The 20,190-nt window shown below is 40.9% G+C and overlaps 2 protein-coding genes across 3 annotated transcripts; one reads left to right on the top strand and one right to left on the bottom strand.

The window, feature by feature from the left end:
- The first annotated feature begins 323 nt into the window (after positions 1 to 323).
- Positions 324 to 4,876, top strand: cops5 (COP9 signalosome subunit 5). Its single transcript, XM_064346426.1, has 8 exons — positions 324 to 678; positions 1,061 to 1,295; positions 1,527 to 1,655; positions 2,530 to 2,595; positions 2,891 to 2,976; positions 3,295 to 3,406; positions 3,528 to 3,676; positions 4,583 to 4,876. Exons 1-8 carry the CDS (start codon positions 542 to 544, stop codon positions 4,671 to 4,673), a joined length of 1,005 nt encoding a protein of 334 aa, XP_064202496.1. The 5' UTR covers positions 324 to 541; the 3' UTR covers positions 4,674 to 4,876.
- Positions 4,877 to 5,444: 568 nt separating this feature from the next.
- Positions 5,445 to 20,038, bottom strand: LOC135260810 (serine/threonine-protein kinase Sgk3-like). Of its 2 annotated transcripts, XM_064346422.1 has the most exons (18): positions 19,729 to 20,038; positions 17,639 to 17,750; positions 16,503 to 16,735; positions 16,131 to 16,214; positions 15,585 to 15,657; positions 14,218 to 14,293; positions 13,858 to 13,933; positions 13,262 to 13,311; positions 12,304 to 12,361; positions 11,984 to 12,067; positions 11,543 to 11,674; positions 10,686 to 10,798; positions 10,397 to 10,433; positions 9,643 to 9,729; positions 9,415 to 9,510; positions 8,799 to 8,954; positions 8,268 to 8,357; positions 5,445 to 7,910 (listed from the first exon to the last, which is right to left on the bottom strand). In XM_064346422.1, exons 3-18 carry the CDS (start codon positions 16,578 to 16,580, stop codon positions 7,740 to 7,742), a joined length of 1,461 nt encoding a protein of 486 aa, XP_064202492.1. In that variant the 5' UTR covers positions 16,581 to 16,735; positions 17,639 to 17,750; positions 19,729 to 20,038; the 3' UTR covers positions 5,445 to 7,739. The 2 variants fall into 2 exon arrangements, with proteins under 2 accessions (XP_064202492.1, XP_064202491.1); XM_064346421.1 differs by lacking the exon at positions 17,639 to 17,750.
- Between the last annotated feature and the right edge of the window lie 152 nt (positions 20,039 to 20,190).

Genomic DNA, 20,190 nt, shown 5'->3' with positions numbered 1-20,190 from the left:
GAATTATGCGGTGCTGTCTATTTTTATACGGTCTATGGGTGCTGTGCATTTGTAAATGCTGTCCTGTGGAGGCCGCTGTGACTTTTTTTACGTCCTCAGTTTGAGTGCGTTTCCCCATGACGTTAAGACCAAACCATTCAATTAGGACGCCAGAACTAACGATACATTTGCAAATAAAAATAAATAAATGCATACACCATTTCATATACGCATTTAGAAAGGATTCTTATTGTAGATTTATCTGTACGCCTATTTTTTCATGAGACGCAAAAATAAAAATATTATTTGGGTGACAAGGTTTCTCTAAGGGTCTTTGATACCTTTTCCGTGTTTATGGTATAGTCCACTGACATGGTTGTTTTGGTTGTATGTCGGCAAACTGGAGCTAGCTAGTTAGCAAGCTAATGTAGATTTTCAGCAACTATAATTGCTGTTTACCTTCATGGCAAATCGATAAATTAGTATTTAAAGGCACATTGGATAACTAGACATTAAGACACATCTTTAAGCAGTGAACTGAAGTTTTTTGAACATTTGGAAAATGGCCGGGAGCAGCATGGCCCAGAAAACCTGGGAGCTTTCAAACAGTATGCAAGAAGTTCAAAGCATAGATGAAATTTATAAATATGACAAGAAACAACAGCAAGAAATTCTTGCGGCTAAACCATGGACAAAAGAGTGAGTGTGTATTATACACGTGAAATTTCTAAATTTAATTGAACGTTTTAGTCGTTAGCTAGCGTACGTTGCCAAGGCCTTTTTATGTTATTTTTCCGATCAAGCTAACGGAAAGTCTGGACTAGTTGACTTAGCTAGCATGCTGACATGTAATGTGTTGTGCAGTGAAGTTGATAATATTGCGGTGTAATTTATAGGCATAGTCTACTGGGGATTGATAGCAGGGTTATGATGCTCTAACTAGCTAGTCTATCTAGGAATTCGGCAGTGCTAACTAGACCTGTTGGTGACTTAAGTTTTATTTACGCCCAGACTAACTTTATTTGTTAATTGTAATATGCTGCAAGTTATGATAATAATGTTATTCCATTATTTATTTCAGCCACCACTATTTCAAGTACTGCAAGATTTCTGCTCTTGCACTGCTGAAGATGGTGATGCACGCCAGGTCCGGTGGTAATCTGGAGGTGATGGGGTTGATGCTGGGGAAAGTGGACGGGGAGACTATGATGATCATGGACAGCTTCGCTCTGCCAGTGGAAGGCACGGAGACCCGTGTCAACGCGCAAGCAGCAGCCTACGAGTACATGGCTGCGTACATCGAGAATGCCAAGCAGGTCAGACCTCGCTAGCGTTACAATATGTTTTAAGTAACGCCCAAACCGCTTACACGAATCTGTTAGTGCGGGTGTAAAATACTTAATACGCCACTGAAACGTGTCGAAGATTGATTCCAGGTCTTACAGAATATATTTACTCACTCTAACTAACAATTCCACACTGTTCACCAAGATAGAAACCAACATGTTATACTGTGCTTGTGACTCTTGTCTTCCCTGCACCATTAGGTTGGACGTCTAGAGAATGCCATTGGCTGGTACCACAGTCACCCTGGCTATGGTTGCTGGCTGTCGGGCATTGATGTCAGTACACAGATGCTCAACCAGCAGTTTCAGGAGCCTTTTGTGGCAGTGGTGGTAGGTACAGTGATATTTTGTGTGGTATTACAACAGCTAGTTTACTCTTGGTAATTGTTGCTCAAAAGGAAATGCACAGTCACCATGATGCAGATGTAAAATGGTCTCTGGGATGCTGAGGGCAGGAATGTTCAGGGAGTTCCCCCAAGCGCTGACTGTTGGCTAAATGACTGAACACAGACCTCTGTTCGGCCAGCTGCTTTTAGGCATATGTTTTAGGTTTGCTGATTAATTTGGCAAAAATGATGTCATTGGAGCAATTTGTCGTCATTACTTCCAAACCTCTATCTGGCAACATTTCTCACTTGGTTGGTTTTCAAAAAACCATCTGAAATTCCAGGACCTTCATGCATTTTGGTGAGCACTGGTGGCTTTCTTCAGGCTGCAGTTGCAATTGTTGCATCTCCTGCATCCAGATATTTTTAAATTTCAAAGATTCAGGAAGTCAATTAGATGTTGCTGTGACCACATTGCTTCATATACATTAAGAGTGCAAGCTTATGTTTTCATATCCTATATGTGTAGAAAATACGGGAACACATATTTTTTATAATGAATATTTTTTGTGTGTATGCATGTGTATATTGATTCGATCATGTTGGCTAATTTAAGTAATATAATGATTGGGCGTAATAAGATGCATTTACTTTTATTGTGTGGACGTGTGATTATTTTAGGAACTTTAAGAGAACTTTACCTCATTTATTCTGTTCTTTAGCACTGCAAGTGCAAGTGGTGTTATTGTGTGCTATTTTAACCATTTTTAACATCAGGCGTAGGTGACGAAAGCACTTTATTCAGTGTAGCTGACCCGAGGCCATGTTTTGTTAATGCACCTCTGAACACGTGTCACTTTCCATTCTTATTCTTTCAGATTGACCCTACCCGAACCATCTCAGCTGGAAAAGTCAACCTAGGGGCATTTAGAACATATCCCAAGGTATCCAGGCCATGGGTGCTTAGTAATGTAATAAATAATGATAGCAAATATGCTGTTTGAGGTGGTCTCCTGAATCCTAGTGTCAAGGTTGTTGTAAAAATTGTTCTTTATGAACAGATTTAAAAAATGTATTCTGGTATTGTTTTATGTAATCTACATTAAGTTCCAATTTTTTACACTCATAATTTGAAATAGATAATAATGCAATAGGACCTTCTATGTTTTTTTTTTGGGGGGGGGGGGGGGAGACTGGTTAAAAAGGATGAAACTCACATTTGATCCTGTTTGATTTCAGGGCTACAAGCCCCCTGATGAGGGTCCCTCAGAGTACCAGACAATTCCACTGAATAAGATTGAAGATTTCGGTGTCCACTGCAAACAGTGAGTCTCATCTCTGACCTGTGACCTGTGACCTCTGACCTCACGGCAAACCAGGGTCAAACTCTTCTTTCCAGCAACAAGACATTTGTATTACATCACATTCTCTGCGCAGATACTTTTATCCAGGGATTACATTACATTAAAATGTAGGCATTTGGCAGATGCTAAACATAACAGAAGTTTAACAAATAGCAGTTGCATTACATAGGCTATTGTCCATTCTTTATTGTCTGCATGTTTGACATTTATTTAGCGTTCATTCCTAATCTGTTACGTAAGGTACCATCTCTGTCCTCACTGAGCTGTTTTGGTTTTTAGGTACTATGCCTTGGAAGTGACTTACTTCAAATCATCACTGGACCGCAAACTGCTGGAGCTCCTTTGGAACAAATACTGGGTGAACACGCTCAGCTCTTCGAGCTTGCTGACCGTAAGTGAACCCCAACTCGACCACAGTGTGACCTCGGTATCCTCTGTACGCCGCGGGCAGGGCAGGTCGGGGAACGTTGACGCGAGTCCGCCGGTGTCTCTCTGTGCCCTCCGCCCCCCAGAATTCGGACTACACCACGGGCCAGGTGTTCGACCTGTCGGAGAAGCTGGAGCAGTCGGAGGCCCAGCTGGGGAGGGGCAGCTTCATGCTGGGTTTGGACACCCACGACCGGAAGTCCGAGGACAAGCTAGCCAAGGCCACGCGAGACAGGTAAGGGTAGCGCCCCCTGCAGCTTATAGTGGAAAGCGGCAAAACAAAGTTCCTGGCAGGCTGGTGTGTGTGCTGCAGCCTCTGGCTGTATTTTGTAACCGGCTTGGTAATTTATATACATGTAGGTTCTTGTATAAAAAAGGTACTTGAGCGATGGGGAACGAGTGCCCTGTATACAAAGACTTGACTGCAGTGTATTATGGGAAAACATGTTACTGTGCCAACTATTCGTAATAAGGTAATAGTAAGGTAACATACATAAGAGATCTTGAGGATAATGGTTAGCATGTTTCATTGTTTTATTTTCACATTGTGTTTAATTTAATGTTTATTCATAAGAGGGATTAGCAAAGTGAACTACAAGAGATTCTTCAGGTTGAGTTCTCTCAGTAGAACGAGGGGACATAGATTGGCAAAACTGGCGAAAGGTAAATTCTTCACAGAGATAAGAAAGTATCTCTACTCACAGGGAGTAGTTACTGTGTGGAATAGCTTGCCAGGCCATGTAGTAGAGGCAGAAACTCTGGGTGTTTTCAAGACCAGGCTTGATATGGCTGTAGATACTATCTAGTCTGTAGGTAAACAGTGAGCACTAGGTACCCTTTAGTGGTAGGAAAAATGGCGAGTATTGTTGGGCTGAATGGCCAGTTCTCATCATTATGTTATGTAAAGTGTATGGGTTTTATTTATTTATTTTATTAATGTTATGTAATTTTCATAAAATCAGTGTTTGTGTCACAGTTAAGTGTTACATTGCTATATTAAATTAGTAAAGGGTTAAAGTGTTTTGAACTTTATGATTTGGCAAAGAATGTAAATCGAAGTTGCATTCTGATCTATATCCTCAGTATAGATCACCATCTCTGCCTTCAAAAAATGCAAACATTATTATCCTGTTCTTTTCAGCTGCAAAACTACCATAGAAGCAATCCACGGTCTGATGTCACAGGTTATCAAAGACAAACTCTTCAATCAAATAAACACGTCTGCCAACTAACCCTGTCTGAAAAAGGGACAAATAGACATGCCCCATTGCAGACACAAGCTTCCCCTCTTAAATTTTGTTTGTGGAGAGATCAAGACAAAATGACAACAAAAAAAAAACGCAACCATCTGACTGGCATTCATAATTTCGCTTTTTTGACAGAAAAAACTTTCCTGCTGTAGTTCCATGTTATTAAACCTGTACCAATGAAAGGATTTAAGCTGAGCCTTTGTCTTTCATTTGGTTTCTACACGGTGGTCATTGATTGGTTTCTCCCATTGTCAAACGCTTTGAGATCCTGGAAGGCGTCGTATCCATGCTCTCCATTAATATTATTATTATTACTATTAATATTATTATATAGAGCTGCAATTATGTCATTGGTGGTACTGATAGTCTGTGCCGTTTGAAGTAAGGTTGAGTTGGGGTGGAATGACCATGTGGACATACCTTCTAGCAGACCAACCTGCTAGCTGTGCTGTGACATTGACACACTCTAGAGGAGATGTCTGAAGCTCAGTTCAAGGCCCGCATCCAGTAAACTCAAAGACACACTACAAACTGTTCCTGCTAACAGCAAGCAGTTGGCCAAGAACTGTGTTTTCATTTTTTTGGTTGTTAAAAATATTTCCACTATTTATTTTACTCAAGAGAAAATAATGCTTTGATTGTACAGAAACTTGATCTGTGGTTTATGATGTAGCATGTAACATTCAAGCCATTAATAATAATAATAATAATAATAATAATAATAATAATAAACCATAAACCCACAAGAAGAAAGACTGAGAACACATTTTATTGTGCTGTAAATCTTCACAGACTGAGCATTGCAGACTTGTACACAAAAATAAGCTTAATGAGTGTTACAGAGAGAGCAAAGGCATTGTCTAACATGGCACAGGTCCCACTAAGGAGGGAGATCACCAAATAGCACAGGTTAATCTTATACCAGTACTAACATGCAGGTGACATACTGAGTGCTACAGTCCTGATCAGCAATGTTATTCACATGGTAAACGGCTATTGCAGAGACTGCCAATGTTAATAATACTATAAAACAAAAAGGGAAGTGTGACTGGGTTCACGCCTCTCTAAGGGCACTTAGGGTCCACCTTTGGGAAAACCATGGACTGTTAAAGGGCCATTGGTAGGTGGTAGGGTCCAGTGTGCTGAGCTGAAGTTAAGAGCACTTCATGCACCCTCATTCTAGCCCACTCACACTGCTGACCTTTAACTGTACTGTATGTCACACCATACACTTCCCCCGATTTTAATCTTAAGTGCTTTGAATTTTATTGGAAAACTTTTACCAAATCAAATTAATTTCCCCTATTAATGCCAAAGGGAAATAAAATATATTGAAAATATATATATTCTGAAATAAGATTTATCGAGACATTGCAACACTACACAATATGTGGGCTAATACAGAAATATTGTCTCTCCTGATATCGCAATATATTTGCAAAAAATACAATGCTAGGAAATATATTCATATTTTCATAAAAGTCCATTTTTACAATATATTGCCGTAGATTCAAGTTCTATTAAGGATAACGGAACTGATAGCTAGATAAATATTTTCTGACAACAGCCCTAGATGCCACCTCAAAATAACTATTTTCTGTTACCTTTTAGTGTGACTAAATAATACACTCAATACAAAGAACATTTTATCCAGCTCAAGATCTGCCTTAGGGGTGTCAAACTACAGGAGTGGCATACGTTCTGGAATGTTTCGTCTCTTCAAGCAATGAAGTCATTGCTTGGTTAAAGACTCCACTCGACTCATACCTTGTTCCCAAGGCCTACATTGGCTGCTGATTAACAGGAGGCCAAGAAAAGCCTGCAGGCGCTGTGGCCCTCCAGGACGTGCATTTGACACCCCTGCTCTGACTGACTGTACACAGCGAGATGCAATTCAAGCAGCAGCAACTACGTCAGAGATGTCATCCCTGCTGTTCACTAGAAATGAGGTTTTTGGTCCAGAGGAGTACAAGAAAAATACAGTACAACAAGAGATTTAACATAAATATGGCTTTGAGCTGAGCATATTTATTCATATTATTTATAGGGGTCATTTATTTTTTTTAAATCACTGAGTTTTCATAGTTTAAGTGCAAATGCACATTTCTGTGATTGCATTCCTGAACTACAGCAGAGAGAGAACAGATACTACTGAGAACTTGGTGATGGCATGATTTTTTTCAAACTATACCACACCTTTACAATATGTGTAATACGTGTAAATATAATTGAAGTGTCAGCATTTTCTGTTATTATTCATAATTTTTAGTCTACAAGGCCCATATTGTCCAAAGGGTTGGAAACCATATCTACCCCATTTAAACGATTGAGATACATATATATATATATGTGTGTGTGTGTGTGCATGTACACATTCCAGTTAATATTTACGTAGTTAGATTTCTTTAAATCTGATTCAAATTAATCCTCATTTTCATCTTTTCTGCCAAATAGTATTTGTTGGCTGATCTATTTGCTGCAACGTCCTGGTTTAGTGTGAGTGCACAGTCACTGCTTTTTCACCAGCAGGACTGCACAGTCATAGTGTCAGAGGAGTACGCTGCATGTAGAGCTGGGTGGACAGACTGCATGTGCAAAAATGACCAGAGGAGTCACTAGAGCGCAATGAGACGAGGACAGTCTCACCACTAAATCCCTTCGCCCTGCGTGATGCCATTTCCAATGATGTCACACGCTATGGGGATGCTGGTCAGTTGGCATGGATACGGCAACGGTATGGTTTAGTGCCAGACCGTGGGGTGCATCCACACACTGGAACCCAGTGTCCCAGCAACATGAGTCAGCAGCTCTATTGTGTTTATTTTGAAAAGAAATCTGAACACAGCCAGCTGTCCAAACTATTTCTAAGTGATCTCTGTTGATAAACGCTTTACTCCCAGTCGGGATGGATGAAATATGAAATACAAACACAATATCCTTTTTGGCCAGCCAGTTCCGCCAGACACAGATACAGCAGTTTTAGAAGGCCCCTTAGAAAATTCACACAGGTGCGTGAGAGGCGCGAGCTGCTTTAAGGCACCAGGGCCTTCAGAGGAAGGAGTCGTCGGAGGGCGGAGCGTAGGAGAAGCCCAGGAAAGCGTCATCGGCCTCCAGAACGCTGGCGTTGACAACAGAATGCTGCGCTGAGTTACAGACTGAGTTCGGAACCGTCTCGTTTGTGAATTCCGGGTCAAAGTTTGTGATGTCATACGATGAGTTCTGGAAGGCACACATAATGTGTGTAGACACACATTAGCATGACACATTTAGGTGAAGAAGGGAAAGTGGGGGAAAAAGGTATACTACACAAAGTGCTGGGCTCAGATGGAATTAATCCTGTTCAAAACAATATCAGATGAACTCTACCCAGACACCTTGTTCATTATCAAAAAATAGCTACACCTACAGGAAAATTAACACTGCATTAGTAGGTATATGGCCTGAAGCATATACCTACTAATGGAGCCATTTCTAAAATGAAAGTGTACATTTTTATGTTCATTTTGAAAGGTGCTACAATGAAGAGACACAGGAAACTACATTTCTGTAAGAATCTGCTTCTGTGCGGGTACGTACCACATTAGGATTAAACGGGGGTGAAATCTTTTTCTGTACCAGGTCATCCCAGTTGATGGAGGAGAAAAAGCAGTGTCTTTTTAACTCATTCTTTAAAAAAGGGAGGGAAGGTCCAAGTTAAGAAAATCGGTCCTCATTTGACATGTACTCAATATGCCCCAATTAGGCATGTCTCTCAAACAATAACTGTCAGATAAGTCAAACTGTTCTTCAGTGAACATCTTAAGATGTTCTCCTAAAAACATCCCAAAAAATATATATTTTTACCAATTTATGAAGTATGTCACAGCAAGAAGGTGCAAAATAATGATTCCGAGTGATCCAAATCTCTGAAAATAGCATTCTGAAATGGTGTTGCTTTGGCTGAGCTTCTTCCAGCATATACTCTTTTCCTAATGGTTTTTCAGGGGCTGACTAGTTCCTGCAGTAACATTATTTTGCCACTAGAGGCACAAAAAGACTACGTGTCCTGGCATAGCGGCCAATATTGCCTATTGAATTTTAATTTCTTGCCCCCACCCCCAAACTCACAAAGTCCTCTCTGGCACCCAGCCTCCTGCTGCAGTCTTTCTCTAACAGGCCCTGGAGGAGGGACCAGGCAGCGCTGGACGCTCCAGGCCTCACTGTCAGTGGCTGGTGCAGGATGTTGTCATACATTTCCTGCGTGTCCCTGCTGTAGAATGGAGGCTGTAAGAGAGGAGGGCACGCATGCACACACACACACATACACATACACATACACATACACACACATACACATACACATACACATACACATACACATACACATACACATACACATACACACACACACACACACAGACACACACACACACACACACACACACACAATATAATATATATATATCATATCATATACTACAGATAGGTTTGATTTGCTTAGTTTATTCAAGACAATTCAAAAAAGAGCACATTTCAGAATGTTGTCCATTCATCCAGTTTAATTGATTTTACAGAAATAATTTAGGTTCAGGTCACATCTTGCAAATACTCAAAACAAAAAAGAAAATCAGTGTCCCAGTGTAGGACTGTAGGAACTAAAACACACAACCTCTTGACAACACATTCCTAAACCCCTGCACCCCCTGTACCAAACCAACACCTGAGAGGAGAGACGCAGGCTTACCAGACCGAAGATCATCTCGTACAGGACTGAACCCAAACACCACCAGTCCACTGTGCTGTCATATGACTGCTTCCTCAGGACCTCTGGGGCCAGGTACTGTCACAACAGTAATCAAAATATCATATGCACGTCCTAAAACATTTTTTACACAAATCTACTGTATGTGTTTTCACAAGAGGGATTCCGTTATTTTAATTTATTCATTAACAAATTTATTTATTTATTTACCTCTGGTGTTCCACAAAAGGTATTTGTGGTCTCATCGTGGGATATGCCCTCTTTGCATAAACCGAAGTCTGTTAAAACAATGTGTCCCTTAAAAAAAGGCAGACAGGCACATTTCATTTCAGACAATGCGGCTCTTTTACAGATGCAGACAGTCACATTCAGATGGCGCTCTCCGCACAAGCCACATTTTGTCATAAAGTTTGTACAGTCTCGTGAGCCAACATTGCAATGGTGGAACGTCAGCCAGAAAACTACTTTCCACGCTTTCTCAATGAGATTGTGGTGAGGTTGACCCAAAACACAATACAAGCTAATGTCACAGGCTAAACCATCTCTAGAAAATGAATTCTATTCAGTTGTACTGTAGATGAACAGAACTTGGCTCATAGCATCACAACAGATCTTTATGCCCTCAGATCACTCAAGGAGGACCATAAGTCTAACCTGCTATCAGCCAATAAGGAACTAGTGGAATAGACAGAACGTGCTCAATAGCCAATGGTAATTGCTATGGCTTAAGCCATGATATTGGGGAAAACATGCATGCTAGACGCTTCTGGACACCCACCCGTAATATGTGAAGCACTCTAGAGAAACATTCACAATAATATCTTTGACAGAATTAGTTCACACACAGCGTTCCACTAACACAGCAAAAAGAGAGTTTAAAAGAAGAATTATTGTATCACAGAAATGAATTAAATACACTTAGAATATAAGACCAGTGTAGCCTTATGGACCATGCTGTACTTACTTGGAAGTCGAGAAGAATATTTTCTGGTTTCAAATCCCTGTAAGAACAAAACATCTCATGAAAATTGCCTTCCTTCACCACAGAGCACTCAATCACGCAAATTGCACACTGAGTGATGAAGTGATGAAACACAAAAAAAAATTGCTTCACTGAAGATCCCAGAGGGAAGAACTATGCAATGTGATGTGAACCTCTTCTTAAAAACACAGAAATACGTATAATTTACTGATGAATGTAAACTGATACAAAACCATCTCAAAAGAGGAGACACATGTGTGTGTCTTTTTACCTGTAAACAATGTTTAGTGCATGCAGATATCCCAGAGCACTCGCTATTTCTGCAACATAGAACCTGGCCCTGGCCTCTGAGAATGTCCGCTCTTTTTGGAGGTGGAAAAAGAGCTGGAATCACAGGAAACACAAGGGCTCAAAGATCGTGGACAAAATGAAGACTTCATTTTGTGACAAAAAAGACATTCTGTGCTCTTATTATTAAGACCCAGTGACAAGCTACATGTAGAAGAAAACATGTTCCTTGTCTGAATGTAGCTTTAAAGCACAACAGAGAGTAATTTCTGTCATCCTACAGTGTGAAGATTTGTAATTTGGGTGTTCTTTACAGTTGGCAGTTTACATTTGAATTTGAATGTCCTGTACAATTGCACGCCCTCCCATGAGATTTTTGGTGTGGCGAGAAAGCCATTGACCTCATTCCAGTGATTCATAGCGATTATGAGGTTCATAAAAAACACCGTAAAATGTAAAACTCTGGCTCTCTCTCTCAGCGTTTAAAACACCAGGCCAGAGAACAGCTTTTATAGGGACACTTGTGAAATCTGTTAAATTACCTTACGCAGCACAAACAGGAAATGCGTGTCTGCATCTAAGGGCACATTTCCCATTTCAGAAACTTCAAATCAATTTCTGTGTAGGCATTTAATGGACCGGCTGGCGTCACTGGCTTCTGAATTAATCTACTTGAAGACCAGTATTACTCTGTTTACTGTACAAGCCCCCCCCCCCCCCCTCCACTCACCCACCCTTCAGTTAACATCATGTGGGCATTACACGCCCTGCTGCAGGTTTTCCTGGCCCCTCCCCCTTCCCCTCCTCCACACACCGCCCTTTCTGAATGAACTCGCTCACCTCTCCCCCATTGACGAAATCCAGCACAAAGTACAGCTTATCCCTGGTCTGAAAGGAGTAATGCAGGCCCACCAGGAAAGGGTGCTGGACGTTCTTAAGCAGCACATTACGCTCCGCCATGATGTGCTTTTGCTGGGGGGGGGGGGGGGCATTTTGCCATTGCACATTCATGTAAACAGCAGATGTTCTTATCCAGAATGATTTACAACATACTGCATGCAGTAAAATAATTTTTGTTTAAAGTACAGGTATAGAACATAACTGATAAAATCAAAGCATCACAGTCAAAACTGCAGTAAAACATATGGTCATGCAAAAATGTTTTATGTAATGGGTAAATATTAGTACCAGTGTAAAAAAAATAACATTCTTAAAATAACAGCATAAAAGAATGTAATGGAACAGAGAAACTTGCAGAAGCACACGTGGCAGTCTGGCTACCTCTCTCCGGTTTAAAATGACTCTTTTCTGTAGGACCTTGATGGCGTAGTACTTCCTGTCCAATTTGCACTTGACCAGAAGGACCTGCAACAGAATTTATGAAGTGGAGACGGGTTCGAATCCAGGGATGCAAATAGGACTCCGAATGTACAGCAGCTTGAGCCACTCCAGGTTTTACTGGAAGCATGAAAAGTGCACTGGTTCTAATGTACCAACAGATGGGTTTCAGTATAGTAGCAAGCTTCTTCTAAAACATGAAATTGCACTGGGACTGTTAATATATGCATAGATAATACAACCTTATTAAATTTCAACCTTACCTTGCCAAAACTCCCCTTCCCTATGACTTTGAGAAAATCAAAGTCTGTGGGCTTCGCACTGAAAAAGTTCAGATCAAACAAAAACAGTCAAACTTGCCATTGGATTCTGTGCTCTAAAAACCAGCATCACAGTCACCGTATACATTTAAATATTCAAATATGCAAGAAAGTAATTACTTAAAAATTGCACGTCCGTAATAAAATAACATGCACGCCTGACCTAAGCTGACTCAGAGATCCTGTTTTCTTCTGGTGTTTAAGGATTGCCCAGGTCTTAAACTGCTTCTTTCATCATCAGAAGTAAACATTTTACCCTGAACATCAAAGTGTTCCATAGATAAACGTAATTTTCCCAATGTTATTTTTTAAAAATGATTTAGTGAATGTACGCTTTATTTAATCAGAGGGGTCAACTGAGTGCTCATTTTTCTGATGAGAACCTGGGTGGGGAATGTGAGGGGTTATGCATCCAATCAGCTGAAATTCCAGGAAAAAGTTCCCTAAGAATTCCTCTCTCGCTCTTGTGAACATGTCACACGTCGTAATTCAATGTTCCTTTCTAATAAGCTCCTGATAAGCATCTCCACACAATTCATTTACTGCATGTGCCATGTGTAACCAATAATGTAGGAGGTAGTTAGCCTTATCACTACCAAGATTCTGACCATGGTCATTTTCAGTTGCCTATTATTCTGGAAAAGGTTCTGTCAAACTCAGTGCCATTGTCAAGGACTGGTGGGTTGAGTGTCCTGCTGAATAGCTGTTGTCTAACACCAGTGGTTTCCAAGCATTTCATGAATCACAATCATACTCGATTAACCCTATGCTGGCATGAAAAATCTACAAAAAACAACTAAAATAAAACTTAGCCTTACACACACATTTTTTGAGCAGTATATTCAGCTCTCCTTTCTGTGAGGAGAATACAAACACATCAGGGAAAGAGTTTTATACTCACTGAGGATTTCCAGATGGTCCCAGGTTAATGTCGCTTGAGGTGGGACTGCTCTGCAAAGCACATTAAGAGAACGTTAGTCCTTAGCATTGGAGGAAGACTATGCGCCAAGTGCAGTGACCACTGGCGGTATATACCCACCCCTTCTTCACAGCACTGCAGCCAATGAGGAACCACCCCAGTAAATTTATCAATCATCCATTTTGAAGCCTTCTTTATAAAGACTTCCCAAAAGAGCATTAAAGGGTAGAAGAGAAGAATAAAAATGAAAAAAAGCAGAAGTAGTAGCAGAATCGAAAAGAACCCACAATGCACAGCAGGGTCGCTTGCTGGTACCTTCACCCCTTGTGCATTAACCTTTTATTGAATAGACTGAAATATATTGTATTGTATCTGCACGTGCCAATAATTTGTATATATGCTAATTTATAAGTGATGAAATATCTTATATTTCAACTTGCAGGAAGTGCATGCCATTTTATAAGGTTTTGCATCAATTTAAAAAAATTTTAAAAAACAGGAAGGCCCTCTTTTTAAAAAGGCAGGTTTCAAAGGGTGATGCACAGACCATGAGAACAGATGCAAATATCCTCACTGACCTTCTCGTCCTCGTCTTCCGAGGCATCGGAGAGGTTTTTCGGTTTGTCCATCTGAAGGAAGGCTTGTACATCAGGACTGCATTTTGGGGGAAGTAGGGGCAGCGTTTGGGAGGGAGGGGGAGAGGGAGGAGAGGGAGTCGTGCATCACAGGAAGTACCAAGAAAAATACTCATTTAATTCAACAGTGACACCACTTTCCCAGGGGAAAAAATGTCACATCACAATGGCTTTGATAAAAACTGTTCTGAAAACACTGCTCATCTTCTAAAGACATGAAGGGTGTTAAACTAAGGCAAAGGGATTAGCAAAATACAGCAAATCAGACAGTAAAGGAATAATAACAATGAAAGAGAAACTCACTGGTTGCTGAGCTGAGGATGAGAGACTATTCTCTGGATGAATTCATGCAGCCCTGCTCGTCTCTGCTTTATAAATTCTGATGGAGAATATTTAAATTAATATAAAAAAAGAACTTGAACAGAAGGAAACAAATAACTTAAACCTATTTTGTGAATGTGAGTTTGATGTGTGTATGCATCCAAAGCAACAAGAGATCCCTTCTGGCACTGCTCCCAAACTAAAGTTTACCTGCAAAAATTAACTTGGAACGACTGCGATTTTACACATTTCAGTGCCACCCGAAAACCATGTAGAACAAGCAACATTTGTGCTGGTCAGCAGGCTGAGATGCAGCCAAGAGACATGACAGAAATCAAACCAAGATGACAAGTTTGAGCAGAAGGAATAAAATTATACGTGTGGCAGATACTACTGACCACAATAGAATGTGACTTCATTTTTACATGTACACAGTAAAAACAATCGCCTGCTTGTGTGAAAGACATGTCCTACATAGCTCCCAAGATTTAAGAGGTTTGGTTTTGGGGATTCTTCTCTATTCCTTGATAGGAATTATATTCCCGTGTGTGTGTGTGTGTGTGTGTGTGTGTGTGTGTGCACACGCGAGAGAGAGAGAGAGACAGAGAGAGAGTGTTGCATGTAAGCGTGTGTCCATTACCTTCGACCTCCCGTATGAGTCATGTCCCCCACACTCAATCAAAAGTGTTCATAAAAGCCTTTCATCCCAAGGACATTTGAATACCAACATGCATTATTCAACAGACCACTTGAAGGCACACCCCTACACAAACACACGCAAATGCATATGCATATGCATATGCCTGCGCAAACACACACACACACACTCACTGACTCACTCACTCAATCACACAGACACACAAAGACACACACAAACACACACACCTTCAGCCCTAGCCAGCCCTACCAACACAGCTGAAACTATCACCCATTTAAGAGATGATCAGACCAGAATGTAGTCTAACATGTACAGTAATAATTATTTTGTAAAACTAAATTATATTACGCATGCCAAACGTAAAAATTGGAAAAGAAAAATCTAACTGACAAACAAAGGGCTCAATCTGGAATGTCAAAAATAAGTTCACAGGCATAAATGTCTGTACAGTAAATTGGATTTACTGTTCTCCCAAAGTTTCCATTAGCCAGTAATTGAATTTTTCAAATCAACATAATTTTTTTATTTTATTTTTAAATGCAGCATGGTGAACTCTGCTGTGATCATGCTCTGAATATTGATTCGTTTAAGGTTCTGAACACCGGCCTTGCCAAGTGATATCAATGAACATAAATAATGATTTATTGCCCTTAATATCTGCATAAAAGGTACCTTTGGCAGTGCAAAATACCTGGGTCAAAGTTGTCCCCAAATATTCTCTTTGCTGGTATCTTCAAGTTCATGGAAGGGAACTGTTTCCGTAGCTGTCGATAAAAAAATTGGGTTTTTTTTTTTCAGAACACAGACAGAACCATCAGAAATTTCACATTTTTTGAGCTGTAAAATTAAGAGTCTGTGACAGCCATTTAACAAATGTTCATTCAATAGATTGGAGCTTGTGCATGCCCACATCTACACACCCATTTTCCACCTTCTAGTTGCATTTCCACCTGTCCGTTTCCCTTGGTTATGGAATGCTGACATCACAGTAACAATGTGGTGGTCAACGAACCCAGAGAAACCAGATTGTTCCATATATGGCAATATTCTGTTTGGATAAGAGGGCTTCAAAATAACAGCTAGAGAACGGCCCATGGCATTCACCTCCCTCCCTCGCTGGGTCACACATGAGAAGCAGGAGACTCAACTCTACCCCACACAGACAGGCTCTGAATGCACGCAGTTTCAAGCAATGAAATGCAACCTCGCAGCTTTAGACATCACCGTGCCCACTTACAGTGTTGTGTAACTTATCAAATTCTGTGTATCTCCTGAAGACAAACCACTCATGCCTCCCAACACTGACCATCACTTTGTAAACCTGTAAAACGGTGAAGAAAAATAAACATGAACATGGATGGGAACTGGTTTATAGATACAGAAACCTAAAAAATGTAAACATGTCAAATAACTCATAGATCACATTGGCTCACTGATAGCAAATTAATGCTTCCAAAATGAGATATGTTGGGGTAGATATGCTGCAGAGAGAATGGCCAGAGAGAGGCAAAAGCAAGGAGTGGAGAAGCTCCAGAGAGGGGGGCATTTAGCAGGAAGTGGTACAAATGTAGGCGATGGAACCGATATGGACAGGGGCAGCTTCACTCACAGTGTATCGTTTGTTCTTTTCTCTCTGTTCATCATGGCAGGGGATGCTGACATTGGGGCAGCTGGCCGACTTCTCCATCTCAGGCCTAAAGCCAGGCAGAACCGGACAGAGGAGGGGTCACAAAGTACAGGGGGTGGGGCTAGCAAGGGGGCGGAGTCAGCGTGAGTCACAGGAGAGATCTTCTTCAGCACTCCACCCCACATCGATCACTTCTGGGAGCATACAACTCCATCCTGCAGGGGAAAACAAGCATTTAAAGAAACCTGCAAACGCACATCACCAGCAGGAGCGGCACTGCATGCCAATTGTAGTCAGCTACAACCAGTAAGCATTTAATTGTCCAGCGCTCAACCCAAAGCTGAATGTTCGTGAGAGCGTGCAATGGGCTGGTAACCTGATGTTCGTCGCGTGCAATGTGCCATTAGGACCGTTGATACAGAACTGTAGATAATGCTGTGGCCAAGAGCTTATTTTTGCTGTTAAGCAACAGATTAATATACATTTAACTGCAGCTATTTATTTACATCTGCCAATTACAAAAATGACATTTTTCAAATCCTCTGCAATTATCATATCGCTGTGAACCGCGTTTGTCGATTAACTAAAAGAAAGGGTGCATGTTATAATTATTTGGCACGAAAGCGTGCTGTACATCAACGCACGTGTAAATGCGCACACACTCACAGCTGTTCCAATCAGAAAAATCCCCCCCAAAATGCAACCTTTTAAACCCGGATTGCGAGGAGATTACACGAGCCATTGCCCTCTGCGCGCGGGGATCCCCGCAGTCTCATAGAGCTCGTGAAACTATATGCTGCACACAGCACGAAAAATTAAGCCTGCGCTACAATAAATGCACACCTTTGGTCGTCACTGGGACAACAGACCCCTTCACCAGTAAATACCACCTTTAAAGACTCTGCCGCCAGAGTTACGCTTTTATTTCACTCTGCTTTATAATTATGAACATTTATGATTACGGTTATTTAGTTGGCTCCCTGCCCAACGTTGTTAATCAATAAACAACTAGGCTTCATATAAGATGCAATGTCAAAGTAAAATAAGGAATCCGACATCTCTGCCTCTGCGTAATATGACGTGCAGGTACTTCGGCGTAATTTTTTGGTGTACAGTACCTACAGCCTGGTCCGGTCTATACTGTCCGCTTCCAGTCCGGTACCAGTTTGTCCACCTCCAGCTGCTGGCTCCTGAATGCTGACCCAACGCAGTCACGAATGGTGGCGGTTACTAAAGTTACCGAAGCAAAATGAGCGCGAGCTCTCCAACGCAAAACTCGGAGCACTTGGAATTAAAATGCCTCTTCAAACGCCTCTCCAAATGTGTTAGCTGAATGAATTATCCCAAAGGAAAAATTGAGCTTTTTATTGCACCAACCTCGCATGGAAGAGCGCAATGCATGAACATAACTGAACAGAGAAAATTTTAATTTCTTGTTCACAATGGGATGGTGACAATCTAACACACTAAAGATTCAGTTCCAGACTGTGAGGTTCCTTACTTCAGAGACCCAAAGATTTGACAGGATAAGCAATCTGACAACCCTTAGTAGACAGACTTTTGATAGCGCATACTTCATTTATGTTAATGTTTTGATACAGTTTGGGATTTAGCCAATGCAGTTCACTATGCTAGTATAAACCAACTGCAAAAAAATCACCAAACAAGTTCCCACATGATAGCAGAGGAATTGAAGTGTAGTGTGAAGTGTATGAGTAAAAAGTAGCAGGCATATCTCTGCCCCAGAGAAACAACATAAACCACATTTGTGAAGCCTTACAGAGATGCCCAATGTGTGTGTGTTTCAGCTCCAAATCTCTCAGTGAACTTGTTCCACCTTGAGCAAATTCTTGAAATATTTACAAAGGAAGCAGTAACGTGGCTGACCCTGAAAAGGTTGTACATCAGGTGAGCAGCTGAACTATTATACATCTTAAACTGCCTGCCATTACATTACACTGACTACAGACAGAGCTCATACTGCAGACACTAGCGCATAGCTGAGATGATTAAGAAAGTGAAGCTGTCTGCTTCTCCAGTTTGGAGCCCAATGCTCTGTACTTAAAAACTGGTTTAAAGATAAAACAATCATAAATCATACAGACATAGCAGGCCTATATCTAAGGCAGTTATAGGCTTGTCATGAGAATCAATCTTATCAGTTCTAAAGGCTCCTGTTAACAAAGAGAATCCAGGATTGCTTTGTCTAACCTCAGGTGTGCTGCCGCTGTTACTTGAGGCACTACCAGCAGCCCATGGAACTGGCAGAAAGAGTCTGAGTCTTTGCCAGTTAGGGCCCATTGCTTTCTTAACTACCCACCAGTGATAGGCCATTGCTTTTTTAAATACCATCAGCAAGGGTTCATTGCATTTTAAAATAAACATAGTGAGGGGTCTATTGCTTTCTTAATCACCTTAAATACATTTCTGGGACATATAACTATACCACAGACACTCAGCCTCAATCAAAAGCTCTTTTCCTGCTTCTGTCCAACAAACACAGTCTGAGTGACACAGGGACACCTGCAGGACCAAAGTCACCGTTGTAGTTGGTGGCAATCAATTCTGCAGCCCATCCTATATTGTACTATGGAGGACGCCGCTGAACCAAAGCCACACGTACAAAGGTAACAGAGATCAGAGTTTACTATCGTCCAATAAAAATATTGCACTTCCCGAAGGACAGCCAAACGCATTACCGTTGGATAGATCTGAAGTTAGGAAAGTTGCATTAATATATCAAAGAGCAGTATGAACCGGGACCGTTGTGTTTATTCCTCATCAATGTTTTTTGAAAGAGATACACTAATATCTACTCAATGTAACCAACAAGGTTCCATCTTATCTTTGAATACACAAGTCCAGAAATAACAACAGATTAAAGCACGGTAGCCTACTGCATTTTTTCTCCAAAAAGAAAAAAAGGGTGACCGCTGAAGAACAGTTTAATCAATACACACTGACTAAACTGATTTTCGTGAGGCGGTCGTGTTGACTCTATGTATTAAAATCATAGTGTAAAGCAATAATCTTAACGTCAGCATTTAAAAAATACATTTTATGGTGCTGCCCGATAGCTCACTATATGCCTAGCTTTTTTGCAATCTTGACAATGCTATAACATTTTCAATGTGAACATCCGAATTTTTTATTAAATACATATGAAAGGATTTACAGCTACCAAGAATACGTAAATGTATAAACATACCTTCGCTTGTTTACTCTCTGATGCAGCGCTTTCATCCAACAGCTAACAGTTAGCTAGCTAGCTAGATGACTCCCCAGTGTTGTCTGTGCAGAATCAACCGTCAAGGTAGACTGAATTCAAAATGTTTCAGTTTACAAACGTTTATACAAATCTAACGTTAATAGCTACTCTGATGCCAGCCCACGCTGTCCATTCCCCTTTAATCACAGAAAAAAGCTGCTGGCAAAACAGGAAACATTTAAAGAAAAGTTTATTCTGAAACTTCCAATGGAATTAGTCACGGGACGAAACCGGAAAGATGAAAAATAGCAAAATCGCACCCCCTACTGACATCGCAATTCACTGCATTTCTTCGAAGAATAGAAGTTGCCTTCGGTAGCAGAACTCTACGTGGGGACCGGGGACCGTACAAAGGAGAGATGCAATTTTCAGGTCATAACCCCAGTATTCTGCTGTGTGAAT

Source organism: Anguilla rostrata, chromosome 8 (genome assembly GCF_018555375.3).
Source record: "Anguilla rostrata isolate EN2019 chromosome 8, ASM1855537v3, whole genome shotgun sequence".
NCBI lineage: Eukaryota > Metazoa > Chordata > Actinopteri > Anguilliformes > Anguillidae > Anguilla > Anguilla rostrata.
Note: the sequence above shows the minus strand (reverse complement) of the source record. Positions and strands in the feature narration are given on the sequence as shown.

What these genes read in the sequence shown, in the direction of transcription:
- cops5 (XM_064346426.1), top strand. Translation starts at nt 542, where the DNA reads ATGGCCGGGAGCAGCATGGCCCAGAAAACCTGGGAGCTTTCAAACAGT. An exon ending in ACATCGAGAATGCCAAGCAG is followed by an intron (nt 1,296 to 1,526) that starts GTCAGACCTCGC and finishes CTGCACCATTAG; the next exon opens with GTTGGACGTCTAGAGAATGC. An exon ending in GCTCTTCGAGCTTGCTGACC is followed by an intron (nt 3,407 to 3,527) that starts GTAAGTGAACCC and finishes TCCGCCCCCCAG; the next exon opens with AATTCGGACTACACCACGGG.
- LOC135260810 (XM_064346422.1), bottom strand. Translation starts at nt 16,580, where the DNA reads ATGGAGAAGTCGGCCAGCTGCCCCAATGTCAGCATCCCCTGCCATGAT. An exon ending in CATCCTCAGCTCAGCAACCA is followed by an intron (nt 13,934 to 14,217) that starts GTGAGTTTCTCT and finishes CCCAAAATGCAG; the next exon opens with TCCTGATGTACAAGCCTTCC. An exon ending in CCCCGTTTAATCCTAATGTG is followed by an intron (nt 7,911 to 8,267) that starts GTACGTACCCGC and finishes TGTGCCTTCCAG; the next exon opens with AACTCATCGTATGACATCAC.